The following is a 14906-nucleotide window of genomic DNA, read 5'->3' on the forward strand; positions in this document are numbered from 1 at the left end:
GAAAAGAACCTGGGCATTTAGACATCATTTGAGAGTTTGTCCTCATAAACAATTCCATGACCTTACTGAATTTTTTCTCGTTCCAGGTAAGAATTACGTTTTACATATAGCAAAGAAAAGAAAACTGAAACTTCCCTGCCAGCTTATGCCACCTCACTAATCATTTTGATAGTCTTACAAATCCAGATTTACAGGATGTGCGGGTTTTTAATTTACTGAGAAAATAACCATGTGAACATTTAGGCACAGAACAGATGCTTGTAGGTGTCAAATAGCTCCTGATGACATAAACGGGTATTAGAATGAATCTTCAATTGCACACCAAAGCTCAATGTCATAAATAGAATTTGATATAACAATACAGAAGTATTTTACAGCATTTGGGGGAAAAAAGGTAGAAATGTTTTAAAGTGGTAGATGCCTGTGTTTTCATTATGGGTTGTACTTGTAACACACTTTCTTAAAGCAAATTAGTCCAGACATCAGGTCTAGACTAACATTCAGCAAATGTGTTGCTCGGCATGAGTGAGGGTGTTTCAATGTTATAAAATAAGCAGAATGGGCCTTCAAAAACCCTTTCATAGGTTATTTAAGCATTGCTAAGGTGGACTAATTCCTTAGATGTCTAACATGTAGGCACAGTTTATATCCTTACATGAGGTAGATTACAGTTGAACTTCATTTTCGTGGGGCTCCCAAATTTACAATACTTAGCATTGCAATTGACAGTCTTCAGCTCTATCCGCACTGCTAAACTACAGACAACTTAAACACAGGTTTTGAGCACTAGCACATAGTCATGCCTACTGTATGTTAGCCATTTGTTCTAACACCTGGCTAATAATAATCTCTCATGTAACACCTAGGTACAATCTAGGGCAAACATACGTATGTGGGCACATTAGTTGAGATTGGAAGACATTAGCTATGCTACTTGTCCCTATGTGAAGAAACAGGCCCCTTTTATGTGTTATTTATGACTAAAAACTAACATAGTTTTGGAGTCTGAAACTCCAGGAATGTTCTGAACTGCATTTATGGTGCAGACATGCCTATATATTGTACAGGTGGTGAGTGTGAAGTGGAGCTTGTAGGGCTTGAAGAGCTGATAGAGATACAAACACAGATTAAATGCTCAAGACTTTCTGCTCTGAGCTGATGTGGGCAGTGAAATAAAGGGACAGTCAGCAAGGTGAGTAAAGGTCAGCTATTTCCCAGGAGGTTCAGTGTCATCAGTGGGGATGTAGAGGTAGCTTTTAGCAGGAGATCTCAAAAGCAGAAGCAGTCTCAAGAGGTAATATGGAAGAAATTAAGCAAAAGACATCCAGCAGAGTTTGGCTGGAACAATACACTAGCTGTGTTTTAAGGAGTTTATATTGCATTGAGATTCATGAAGAACTAATAGACTTACCAGGTTCTGGCATAGTCCAGGCTTTGCACTTAAAATGCTCACTGGGATCTGAAGGTTGACCTATTCCAACCAGATTTGCAGCAGCAACTTTGAATTCATAGAAGGCATCTTCTGTCAAATCCTCTACCTTTTTTATTTTGAGAAAACAATTCAATATATCAAAAGTCATGGCTTATATTCATTTAATAAATACTTGAAAATAAGCATTGATTAATTAATTAGGCCTCACTGCTGTGCTGGAGGATCTAATCTGAAGATTTTACTCTTAAACCAAACACACTGCAGAGTTCTATATTATATGTTCATGTTTTGGTGACATTATCCTAGGAATAACAGTATTCATACATTGGCATAAAAGGCTGTCAAAGGTTAGAGAAAAGGTCCAGGGAGCCCAGTCGATGAATGACCACTAGCAGATACTTATGGGTGAGTGTTCTAAGGTGAAATACCTTCTTGCATTGCGTATGAATGGCTATTCATAGACCATTCATTTAAGCAAGAGTCAAAATAGTGGTTTGGTTTAAAGAGGTTGCAGTGGACTGACCAAGGAAGAAAGGAAACCAACAGGAAATTTAAAGTAAAAACAATCCAGTTATTTCCATACTGTGCTGATATAACTCTGGGAAAGAGCCTCTCAGTAATTTCTTTCTGGCTTGTATGCATCTTGTTCCTAATGTTACCTACCATTACAAAGTGAGAAAGTAAGCACTGGAAATAGGATGAGCAGAATCCATGTCACTCCTCTGCAAACATCCCTGGTAAATTAATCCTGACTTATCTAATGAGCCCATCCCCACATCAGCATCTCAGATTTTGAGATCAAAGTAGAGGACTAAAAGGCATGAATGTCTTGATACCCTGAGCACCTCACGGTAGCAGCCTTCTTCCAGACCACCTAAATACAAAAATCCAAGTCTTCTACACCTCATTCCTCTGCATAATTTTCCCACTTATATTTAATCATATGTCTCAAGAGAAGGAGGTAGCTGAGGGTAGAACTTCGGAGATACCAAAGAGTTTTAGGTTTCATTAATAAATAAACTACAGCTAGGCTCTCTGCAAAAATGTGAGCTAAAAAAGGATTTTGGTGTAATTTTTTTTAATGGTAAAAAACGTGATGGGATGGTAACAAATATATGATGCGGTAGCATCAAATACAAGACCAAAGCTAAGAAGGTAAAATAGAAAGGTCAGGCACTAAAATAATTTAGGTGTAATTTCCTGAAGCCAGAGTGTTATATGTGTGACCCACAAGACAGAATAACAGCTCAGCCTGTAAAAATTATTTTGAAATACCAGGTTATTAAGGGAAAGAACATTTGTGGGGTTCCCATGGAATTATTTAATCAGAGAAGGTTAAACCTTTAGTGATTTCCTGGTGCTGCACTGTATATCTTGGGGCATTCTCTGCTTGCACTATGTCATAAAATATTTTGTGCTACTAAAAGCTGTCTTGGTTTTATTTCCCCATCAGTATTTCAGATTCCAGTCATTCAAACTAATATACGAAGAGGCACCTTCAGGCACAAATACAGTTACCAGCAGGACTGACACTTAAATATCCAATTAAACTCTGAATGGTGGCCCCTACTTTACATTACTCATTTGTTTACAAATGCATTAAAACTAAAACTAACTGGAAAGCATTGCTTAGTATTGTCCTTTGATGCCTATCCTATGCTCCATTTTTCATTTCTCAACACTCCTGCTCCGTCTGCTATGTCAGAGATGGCAGTTATAAAATCAGGCACAAGCACACATACACCTGAGTATTGCCAACTGCCTTCTGTGCATAAAACCTCCTTCCTCAGCTCATCTGCAACATTATTTTCTACTTTAGTGTCAAACAACAGTAAGACTTACTTCTGCCCTGAGGTTTATAGGAAGGTTGCTGACTTGCAGAAATAAAATTTTAAGTATTTGTGAATAAAATCTTATTGTTTAACTTAATTTAACAAGCATCAGATTGATCAATTGCTTGCTATATCCTATCTCCCTAACTTTTTCTCAAGGAAGTTCACATCCAAATCTTCCTCTTTTAAGAAACATTTAATACATTGTAAGTGCAACCAGAAGTAATTTATTTCAACACTGGTACTCTGTAAAGGAGAAGAGGAGATATAAAGTTAGGTTCATTAATATACATCTTTTTTCAGCTGAAGGCAGATTTTGAGAGTAAGAACAGGGACAGTTATATTTTTTCTTAACCCAACTCCGTTTCATTTACGTCTCTAGTTCTACAGACAGCACAGTCATTGGTCCTGCTAAACGTTTCCATCCTTTCTCTGTATGTTGTTACAGTGGTGTTACATATAGTGATCATTAATGAAAATAATCTGTGAAGCATTTTATAGCTCATCTTTTCCCTTGTGAAGAATGTGCTTCATGCTTTTCCCTCAAAAATTTTCTCATTTGAATGGCCTTATTTGTCTCAGAATTTCATAGCAGGGGATGGCATTGATTCTCTACTCCAGTTGCACTCCATATGGTGCCTAGTTTTGTTGTAGTATTTAAAGAACTTCTGTGTAAAAAAGCCCCCAAAGAAACAGTATAAATCAACTCCAAAAACATAAGGAGTAAAAAATACCAACCGTATAAATTGTCTGAGTAATAAGGGAAGAATTGACTTCATGCCAGTTTTGATGGTTAGCTTCCCGTTTATCCATATAATAACCAAGGATTGGTGAACCTCCACTGTATGTTGGTGCTTTCCAACCAAGGGTCATTGAATGACCATCACAGTTCAGAAGTGTGATACCATGAGGATATGATGGACAAGCTATAAGGAAATAAGCAACCTGAGTTAGGACAGAGTCTAAAATACTGCAGTGTAGAAGTTGTTTAGCATTTTTTGGTATTGATTCTGTTTTCTGCAGCATACTGCTGTCAGCTGCATGCTGGTAGCAAAGCAGCTGTAAAGTTGCTAATCAGCATTCATTTTATCACCAGATATAAATGTGAAAGCTTTTGAAACATCTGACTAATGTTCTGCTCTCTCAGGAGACAGCAAGAAGGAATAGATGATCTTTGGTATTGAAATCGTAATGACAACAAGTCTCTCCAGACCAAATATTATGCTAGTATATGGAAAAGGATCAGAAGGTCTTTTCCTGCTAAGAAACAAATAACTCACTCAAGTACTTATGGAATACAGTAAAAATCATCCAATTAAAAAAAAAAAAAAGGTTATGAACTTGAAAGAAATTAAGTCATAGAACTGACTACGGCCCTCATGGTTTTCCTCTCCTATCCTGATATTATATGCTTTCTTCAGACTTGTCCTATAAGGAATAGCAAATATTTAGACTTTCAGTAACTTAACTTACGTTGAGAGAGAAAAGCAATTTCCTTCATGAGTTTACCTGCATGGATTTACTCCCATCTGTATCACAAGCAGAAGTGTCATAAAGTCATCTTCCTAGAGATGAAGAAAACTCTTTTTCTGAGCCTTTTATTTCCCTACTCCTAGCAAACACCCCTTCTAGCAAGCAGTTTTGGATTTGCCATCCGTGCTTGAAAGTTTTCCCACAGATACCCCTTTCTTGACATTGATATGCTGCAGTCTGTGCAGGCTAAGCACCCGGCCCTAGAGCTCATATGATATTTTTCAGTTGAATTACCAGTATAACTTGAGAGAATGTAATCTACCTCATTCAGAAGAGAATACATTAGCAAAGGCCCTTATTACAGTTCCTGATCTTGTAGCTATGCTAGTGATCAGCATAAAAACAGAGAGTAACCAGCAGAACTGGCCTTATGCTATTTTTTTTTCTGACAGGCCTTCTCAAAGGCCATGAAATGTGGCCTTTGCATTTATTGCCATTTCTTCGTAAATAAGAATGACCAGAGCAAACTCCTATAAATGCCCTTAAAATAATACTACAGAAAGATTCTAGCCATGTAAGTCACCTATAAATAGTCCCTCTAAATTCCTGTTAAGGCTACCAAAATGGACAAAAGCCATCCACATCCTGTAAGGGTGTGTAAGATCCATGTGTTCTGTGTTTGGTGACATACCCCATGCAACCTTTATCTTCAAAACAAACAGTGACAAAGTAATAGGTGCAAGTGCATTTACAACATAGTGGTGATAGGTGTACAAGTGTTCATGCACCACCTACCCATATGAGACACACTTCGTCCTAAAACAATCAAATAGAGTAACTTTGTCAGCAACATCCAAATTTATCAGCCATTTATCCAAATTTATTAGCCATTCTGAATTATAAATCTTCTAAAGGTTTATTTCTGACAAATATGTCTATTGGTCTTCTCCAAGAGGCAGAGGCCACTCAGCTGGCTAAAAGGTGTTCTATTTTAAATTTTTCAGTATGAAATTGAAACTATACAGAAATAAAAATTGGACTATAGTAGCCCAGATCTGTGTACTTTTTTCTCTAACTAATTATCCAGCCTTTCACTTAACAGGTATCATTCTCATTGAAGGTTGCACAGTTGATCTTACACAGAAATTTTATTTATAAATACATTGTGCTCCAAACTGGAGCAGACTAAGAGAATTTTCTGTTTAGTTCAGCCACACAGTAATAAAGTTTGCAGAGACTCTTCTAAATGGAGCAATGTTTTGCACTACTCCAAGTCACTCAGAAACTATTTGTCTAATTTAATCAAAATTTAAGTTTCTTTGATACAGCCTATGAGTAGAAGGCAACCTTTTTATTACAGTGCATCTTGCCCAATATTTCTAACAGGCATTATGAATAGCTTTTTTTATAAAAGAATTTTATACAGTATTTTCTTTAGAATAGCCACATGCCAGAACATAGACATCATTAAGCAGATGTGCTGGATGGTTGCATGATATACTGTTACAGCAAATCAGACCAAAGGACATGATTGCTGAAAATATGTGATTCATTCAAGAAACAAGAAGCTGAGTCGCACAGAATCACACTTACTAAGGGCTGCCTGTACTGTTACAGCCTCTGACTCCTGTGAGTTTTCACTCAATCCTACAGCATTTGCAGCCTTCACACGGAAGATGTACTGCTCTCCAGTCTCCAAACCATGAACAACAAACCTGGGTTAAAAAAATAGCATTGCATATTATTATTTTACAGGAACCATTCTGTGCTGTAAGATGAAATTGTTGTAACACTTAAAAAGCTCAATTTCATGAGTGCTTCACAAAGAAAAATATTTCCATGAGGGAAACTGTAATACAATGACATGCTGTTGTGCAATAAAATAGAACGGGACACTGGAAGGAAAGTCACTCATTAGATTGCTAATGCTGATCTAGCAGGTAAAGTCAGATAAAATATAATATATTCCCCCCGAACTTTGGCTTGCTAAATTCTAATCTATTCTGGGAAGGGACTGTATTTTTCACTGTACTTTTGTAGTCATTATCCAAAATAGGTTTTAGTTTTGATCTGAGGTTCTAGGTAATTATTGTACTGGATAGAAAAGTCAGAACTATCCTATTGCAGAGTATGCTCATGTATGAACAAATAAATGCTTTTTGTTGTTTTTATTCTGTCCCAATCCCTTTGACCAAGAATTAGTCTCTACTTTTTCTTTGATCAAATTCCTTGACTACTTGAAAAAAGGATTCAGTAGAATACAAAGTCACTCAAAACCAATTAATAACTGAAAAAAATACACTAAACAACATGATATGCTTGTTATAGAAAATACACTCTACACGTCTAAACTTTGCATTGGGCGAGTGATTCCAATAAAAGTAAGCATGATTGTCACAGAGGAAATTAGTTAAAGAATCCCATAATGAAGTGTGATATTTTTGGGAGGGAGTCAGAAATCATTAGAAATACAGACAGGGCTAGTGTCATGACAAGGGAACTAGGGACAGGGCCTGCCATCCTTTATCCATAGATGTAGCAGATCAGGGAGCTCTGACATTTCTGGGACACCCGGATTTCCTGCACAGTGGTGTGAGCAGCCAAAACATTTTTCCCACCATATTTATAGCATAAATGGCCTGACCTTTTGCCCTTTTGTCCATGGACTATGATAAAACTTTTGACTTTTCTCTCCTTCTCATATTTATGTGAATCAGGTGTGTTTACCCTACAACATAATTTATACTTTAAGAAAGGTATTTATTTTATGCTTACTCATGTCCAAGATACTCAGAATCATGTCTCTAGAACCTGTTTTTATAACACAAAGTCATGGGGGGAAAAAAAGGATGCTTCTCTTTGGAGGAAAAAAAAAAGGGAGATGGGGGTAAAGTCTACCATCTACCCTGCAGTTTGGAAAACTTAGCTCTAAGAGTCTGCAGACTGTTTTTCTTCACATTCATTCAATATTCTCCTTCCATTATAACACCAAGGCTTAGCATGTAAATTGACTTAAAACTATCCTATATTTTTCAAACCTCCCAAAAATACAGATATATTGTCAATACCTGTTATATTTAATAGGTTTATGGTTACTAGGTTCCCAGCGATTTGATCCCACCACAGAATAGTCAATGTAGTAGCCATATAAATCTTCTTCATGTTTTGGTTTATCCCACTGAACTACAACTGACGTCTTTGTATTCCTTGTGGCCACCACCTGACCAGGTGCAGATGAAACAACTAGGAAAAAAGAGGAAAAACGTACACTATTAGGAAACACATAAAGACAAAAGTAATTTGAGCTAGATGAAACACTGTATACTTTGATCATATTTTATCACTAGAGCTATGACTTCTACAAGGTTAATATCATTATATGATACATATTTTAATGTATTTCTTTCACTCTAAGTCTGCATACTTATATATATGTGTGTAAAAATATATTTATTTTTCTATTTGTTTACTCAGAATACTCTAAGCTATGAGGCTCCTTACCAACCTGATTTTATATAGATTTTCTGAGAAGTCAATTACAGGAGAACATATTTCCAAATATTGGTGTGGATGAAGGCATTCAGATATGAAAATGATAACTCTCAAAATTCCTCCCTCAAATGTACTCTCTCAAATAAGAGGTTGATAAACAACTCATGTCCCTGTAGCACTACTGCATTAGTAAGATATGCACATAAACTATAAAGGTATATCATGAGTGTTAAGAAATGCTCCCTTCCAGTTAACTAATGACAATACCAATTTAGAAAATATGGCTTTTTAGGATGAATTTAGCATATATTTGAATGCAAAGGCTTTAGCTAAACATAGCTAAATGAATTTCCAGAAGCATAGGGACATTGGTTAGAAGAGATTTCTGGGGATCAACTAGTTCATCCTATCACAGAGAGTGGGATTACCACCAACACTAAACTGGATTGTCAGTCATGGATTTGTCTAAGTCTTGAAAACCTCTGACAACTGAGATTTCACAGCTTCCCTGCACAGCCTCTTCCATCACTTCACTCTTGCACTTCTTTCATTAAAAGAGTATGTCCAGTGTAACAATTTTTGGCTGTTGCCTGTTTCTTTTGTCATCTGGCATTGCTGAGAACAGTTTGGCACCATTATCTTTGTAAGTCACCAAACTAAAAAAGCCCAGGTACCTCCACCTCCCTTCAGATGTGTCAATCTCTAAGCCCCGGCTTAGGAGGAGGATTTCTCCAGCTCCTCCGTAACCATCCCTCTAGAATAAGGAAGCCAAAACTGGAACCAATACTCCAGGACCGACCTCAGCAGCACCAAGCAGAAGTGGATAAAGCTTCCTTTGATCTGTTGACTACAGTTCTCCCAAGGTACCAGAGTACGCATTTCACTTTACAAGCAATGAAAGTTCATTGTTGGTTTATATTGATCTAAACACCTGAACATGCATAAACAGAATCAGACATATTGAGATCTAAATAGAAAAAAAGATCTTGGTAAGAACCAACACACAGTCTGTACACTATGAAATATCTATCTGAGCTTTCATAATGTAAGAAACTAAGGCAATGTCTCAGCCTAGCATGACAGGTTAAGAAAGTCATCCACTACTTGCCTATTTAAAGCATTTTAGTTTTCTCAGACTGATATATTGCAGAGAACTAGAAGGAGTATGAAATGAAAGGCAGCAATTTTTTCCACTTAGTCCTTCAATATTAAAATAAAAATTAATACTTACAGACTAACGTACTTTATACAATAAATCTGTAAGATTAAATGGATTCAGTTTTAGCTAAACATCCCTCCATTTAGGCCTTTAAGTGTTAGTGTCTAAAAGCACATGTTCTTAAGCTGCCATTACAGTCCAAGACCTAGGGCTTAATTCAGTTACCTAAACAAAATCACTTAGAGCCATTTTAGACCATCTGACACTTCTTCATTGAGCTGTTTTATATGACTCAGGAGATAATACCTACAGTCCTCTGAAATGGTAAACTGAAACCATTTGCAAAGGTACTAGATGTCTTAGCAGTCAAACTGAGCCTCTGCTCAGTGTTTGGTAGAGTCCTGAAAACGATTCATCTCACCCCGATGCAGACACTCCACAGCTGGGTACCATGGGGCAACTTATGGCCATATCAACCAACTTATTTTCCAGGCTCCAATTGCCACAGCGAGAGCAGAGGCACCTAGTGCACCTGTAGATACCTACATGGAAGCACCTAAATTTAGATTTTAATCTCAGACTGAATAGTCTTTTACCACTCAATTCAGTTGCATAATTTTAAACATCATTTTGGATGGCCTAAGATACCCAATCCATTCTCTAATTTCTGCTCATAAGCTACCCATAATTGCTGTGTAATTATTGCCACCCCATGAAGTTGTCTCAGCTACTCTCAAGAATATCAAATGACACTACATGAAGGCAACTAAAAGGAGCGATGTGTTTCTGACATATTTTAGCTCAGGTGCTAAAGTTCATCTCTGAAAATACTTCTGCAGATTCTCTTTAAAACAGAATCTTCTGCTTTATGCTTTATTTAAAGCTGTGATTTATTCAGAATGATTTGCATTAACCCCTAAGGGATATCCTATTTTATGTACTAAGTGAAATAAATGCAGTGGGATTTTTGCTACTCGGGAAATATTGAATGTTATATGCATTAATGAGACATCAAATCAAGAATGTATAAAAGCAAAAGCTGCGTTTATTTTATCATGTCCAGTTATAAGCTGAAGGTATGGATTATATTTTTTAACAATGTTCTATCAGATATTGTAAATATTTTTTATATTAGTAACAAGTGTACTAGGAAGTTATGTGCACTTAAGGTAACAGCTATCAATACATAGAGCTGTTGTATGTGACCTCTGCAAAATTGCAAAAGCAAAACAAATATTTGAAAAATAAAATTAATAGACACTCTCTAAATTTTCATTTGTGTTTTTGAATGTGGCCCCAGGATAAACATTTCATTTGGGAAATTACCACTGAACATGTAATTGTATGTTCCCCTATTTCTGAAATCTTCTCAACTTCCTGCCACAGGAATTCTGCACCAGCAGTAATTTGCAACTTAGAATACTAAGAAAGAAATTAAAGGCTACCTTATCTAGCTGAAACAGTAGGGAGTTAGGTAGTATATAATTACCCGAAACAGACAATATATAATTATCTAAGTTAGCAATTAACCAGCATTATCCTATTTTTTTTGAAAAGTCACATTAATAGAGCACTGAAGAGTGAATAACTAAAAATAATTTAACTTTTTAATGATTATTGTTTTCAGTAAGGAGACTTGTGATCATTAGGAAAATTTTAGAACGTTTCTAAAATTTAGCATCTTGATCTTTTTGAAATCCTTCAGAGAATTGAACACAAATAAAGTCAACTACTATTACTCTAGTTATATTAATCTAATTATAATGAGTTATCCATTTCCATTTTGTAAAATATCTATTGTTTTTAATATTAATGTCTTACAATTAACACCTTACCAACAGTATCTTGTGGTTGAATAGGTTCTGTGATTTCAGATGGATCACTGATGCCATGTTTGTTTGCTGACAACACTCGGAAAACATACGGTTTTCCTTCTGCAAGGTCAAACACTGCATAGCGAGGAGATTTTACTGCAACCTGTGCATTGACTCTTTGCCAACTTCCACTGCCAACCATGGACTACGAGAAAAAAAAAAAAAAGCTGTGAATAATTTCTGTGAACTGTCAAAAAATGAACATATTGCTGTATTGCATTCTGTCATGAATTTATTAAGAGCTGTGAGAGAAGGATCGTTCTCAAATGCCTCCCTTAAACACATGCAAATTCCCATAGCTCATGCATTCCATTACTCTTCAAAAAGATCTGAATGCCTCACTGTCTCCCTGCCTGTCTCAGCTTCAATACATGCACACTTGTACATACAACCAGCCTTCAGTCGGGGCCATGACTGTCAACTGTGATTGGTCCCAAAAGAATTACTCTCATTTCCTGCAAAACTCACTTGAACACCCAAAGATTTGGTATCAAGCAAACAAGTGCTAATCCAACTTCTGCAGAAAGGTGGGGAAGGAAATGTTACTTTACTCAGCACTTTATGTATTCTTTTGAGTAACGTCAAGCCCCAAAAAGCATTTATCAAATGAAGTAATTACTTTTGAATATTCTCAGTGCAGCAGCTGAGCTTATCATCACCACAACCACACATGGAGGAGAGCCAGCAAACCGGCACTCTGAGAGAAGTCTGCTATCCCTTAGATTTCCCTCATAAACTCCTTACTCCAACCAAAAATTAGTCATGGAATCTTTCAGAAATTTTAGTAAAACCCAAGTGCCCAATAAACAGCTTAAAGAAAATTTCTTTGATTCACAGAAAGGTGCATACAAATTATGTGTTTATAAAATTTCAGAACAGAGAGTCTGGGAACAAAACCTGATAGACCGTGATCTTCTTAGAAGAGAAACAGTGTTTCATGGGTGCTTGGAAACTACCTTGTTATAATGAAGCTTACCATAGATAAATAATAAAAATATAAACGGTTGGACTCCATATACCAAGATCTTTTTCATAGATACTGAACCCACCCAGTGTTCTCAACAGAAAAAAGAAATATAACATCCATTTTCTTGATCATAAAAAGCTGGAAAATATTAAATAAACATTATTTTGCCATATATTTTACTGCATGCCATGAAAAACATTAATTGCTGCATTTCATTTTCACAGAGGAAAGACTAAGCATCACATTTTAATCTGCAGTTTGATTTGATTTATCTGTTAAATTAAAGATTCTAAGAGAACATGGTTTTATAACATAGAGAACTCATTTCCATGTTGAGTTTCTTGAAGTCTCTACAAATACGTTTTTATTCTTCAGGACTGAGTCTTCTTTGTCTGAAATAAAAGTAATTAGAAACTGTGCTTTTCCAGAAGACTGTGCTAACAGATGACTGTGGAAAGTAAAAAATGAACTTCATGTATGAACTGACTAATCTATTCATATATATTAGTTATTTATATGCAGAAAGATTTTAGATTCAGGTATTAATTAATATAACAGACCTTTTTTTTCTCCTAATAATAGCCCTTTAGTCCTCATTCTCACTTGCCTTCAGTAAGTTTGGCATTTAACTGAGACTTGTTTTTTCATCATTGTCATTGATCTGTACTGTTTCTGGAGCTATATAAAGTTATTTCTGTAAAACAAGAAGATAACATATATTTTTCAATTCATACTTAGAACGAAATTCAGATAACCAAGCGTAGGTGTCCACTCAGTGGAAATCTACCTCTGAGCTTTTGATCTGACCTATTTCTGCATATTCTGGAAATAAAAAGGTATTTCCATGACAAGAGCTTCAAAATCCTTAAGTGTCAATGTGCTTGAAATGTATAGATAAGAGCAGATGTATGTAACTGGGAATAAGTACAAGGAAGATATGCTATTTTATTGCATAGAAAGAAAAACAAGATACTTATTTCTATGGAAGTTTTTGTTACTTCTTTTGAATGTGAAAGGTTGAGCAGGAGAAATCATGGGCATGCATGCTGGAAAATTTAACTAGTGTCTGGTCTTCACTTTATGACAATTGTTCAACATCCAACAGGAAACGGAAGATGAAAAATGTAGAAACGGCCTATAAAGGTCTTTTGAAGTGCAGATTTTTCATTTGTCTGAGAGGGAAAAGACAAGATGGGAGCTGCAAAGAGACGAGTGACGTGAACAGGAAGGCTGGGAAATGAACTGTGGAGGAATGTGTGGAATTTCAGATGTGAGAAGAAAACAACTCGTAAAGTAATGGACTGAGAAAAGCCTGACACAATATTCAAGATGTAAATTGAATGTATGGAAGTTTTATGGACAGGTTTAGTGTTTGTGGATAGTTAATAGGGGGCATATGGTAGAAGCATAATTCATAAAAATTATAGTTTGGCATGTAAGAGTTTTAGAGGTCAGGTACAAGGTCCATTTTATCTACTGGGAAAACTTTGTAACAAGTTGCTGCAATCCAATATAACTTAAAAACCTGGCTCATGGATAGATTTATCTAAATTTTAGTCACTTAGGTGGGTGAAGAACAAACCTCTCCTATTGTGATCATGAAAGTTCCCTTTCAATTCAAAGTAAAGATCAAATTAGGAATCACTTTTATTCCTTGCTCTGCCAACTTCCTTTTAATACAGACTGAAAACTTACTATCTTGCCTGTAGGAAACTTCAGATGTTTCTTTTCCGTTTTTTTAAACTGCTACCTTACACAATTAGTTTATTCCCATTTTAGACAACAGTAAGCAAATAGCACAGGGGCATCATTTTCCCTGGACCTTGAATTTCAATGCTCATTAAATCATGCCATAAGATATTTGATTATCCATGCTTGTCTAATATCCCATTTCCAAATCCTGCAAGGCCACAGAAAGTGTTAGTTTTATTGTTCATTCTGCAGTTCTGAAAATGGGTTGAATGTAATTGCACATAGCAATGAAGCACCTTACAGCAAAATGCCACTGCACAGTACAGTACCTTCTCAATGAAATACGTGAGTGGCTCCCTGCCACGGGGAACAGGTGGATCCCAACTGAGTACAACATATGTTTTGCTGATTTCTGAAGCATGTACATTGGTGGGAGGGCCTGGAATCTGAACATGCCCTGTAAGAGTAAGAAATATACCAAGTGTTAAACAGCAGATTAACCCCCAGGGTCAGCACTCATGCCACAGCTATCTTTCTGAACTCCCGCTCTGCAGTGCAATGCTCAGATATTAGGGGCTGTGATACCATCTGTGCAGTTCACTTGATCACTTTGATTAAATTTTGATGAATAATAACTCCAGTATTAACAGCTAGTTACTTTTCCAATAAAAGTTAAATATACCCCCTGAAAATCTGTGCATTTTTCACACTTTTTTCTTTGATCACAACTGAATTACGTTGATTTGCTGGTAAAAAAACCTACTCCCTATATGCAAACACGACATTTTTTGATCAAAAACAAAAATCTAAAGCATTATTATCAGAAATTAGAATAGAAAAAAATATCTGGAAGGGAAGAACAATAAGGAGAAAAACACTTTTAAAACAAAGAGGAAATTAGAAAAAGGAGCAGAACCTATTAGCAATGTATCCTGTAACATGGTGGTATTACCAGCTGTATAGTCTAAAGCACTTGTAAAATCTA

At 36.1% G+C, this 14906-nt stretch overlaps 1 protein-coding gene across 2 annotated transcripts in view; it reads right to left on the reverse strand.

Moving 5' to 3' along the window:
* MYOM2 (myomesin 2) overlaps window positions 1–14906 on the reverse strand; it is a 75369-nt gene that overhangs the window by 28632 nt on the left and 31831 nt on the right. For both annotated transcript variants that reach the window (XM_032682614.1, XM_032682615.1), the window contains exons 15-20: window positions 14251–14378; window positions 11224–11407; window positions 7806–7980; window positions 6331–6452; window positions 4003–4190; window positions 1412–1538 (exon numbers count right to left, since the gene is read on the reverse strand). In XM_032682614.1, the coding sequence (XP_032538505.1) occupies window positions 1412–1538; window positions 4003–4190; window positions 6331–6452; window positions 7806–7980; window positions 11224–11407; window positions 14251–14378 (924 nt within the window). The remainder of the gene's footprint in view (window positions 1–1411; window positions 1539–4002; window positions 4191–6330; window positions 6453–7805; window positions 7981–11223; window positions 11408–14250; window positions 14379–14906) is intronic.

This window comes from Chiroxiphia lanceolata, chromosome 3 (genome assembly GCF_009829145.1).
Source record: "Chiroxiphia lanceolata isolate bChiLan1 chromosome 3, bChiLan1.pri, whole genome shotgun sequence".
In the NCBI taxonomy this organism is placed as follows: domain Eukaryota; kingdom Metazoa; phylum Chordata; class Aves; order Passeriformes; family Pipridae; genus Chiroxiphia; species Chiroxiphia lanceolata.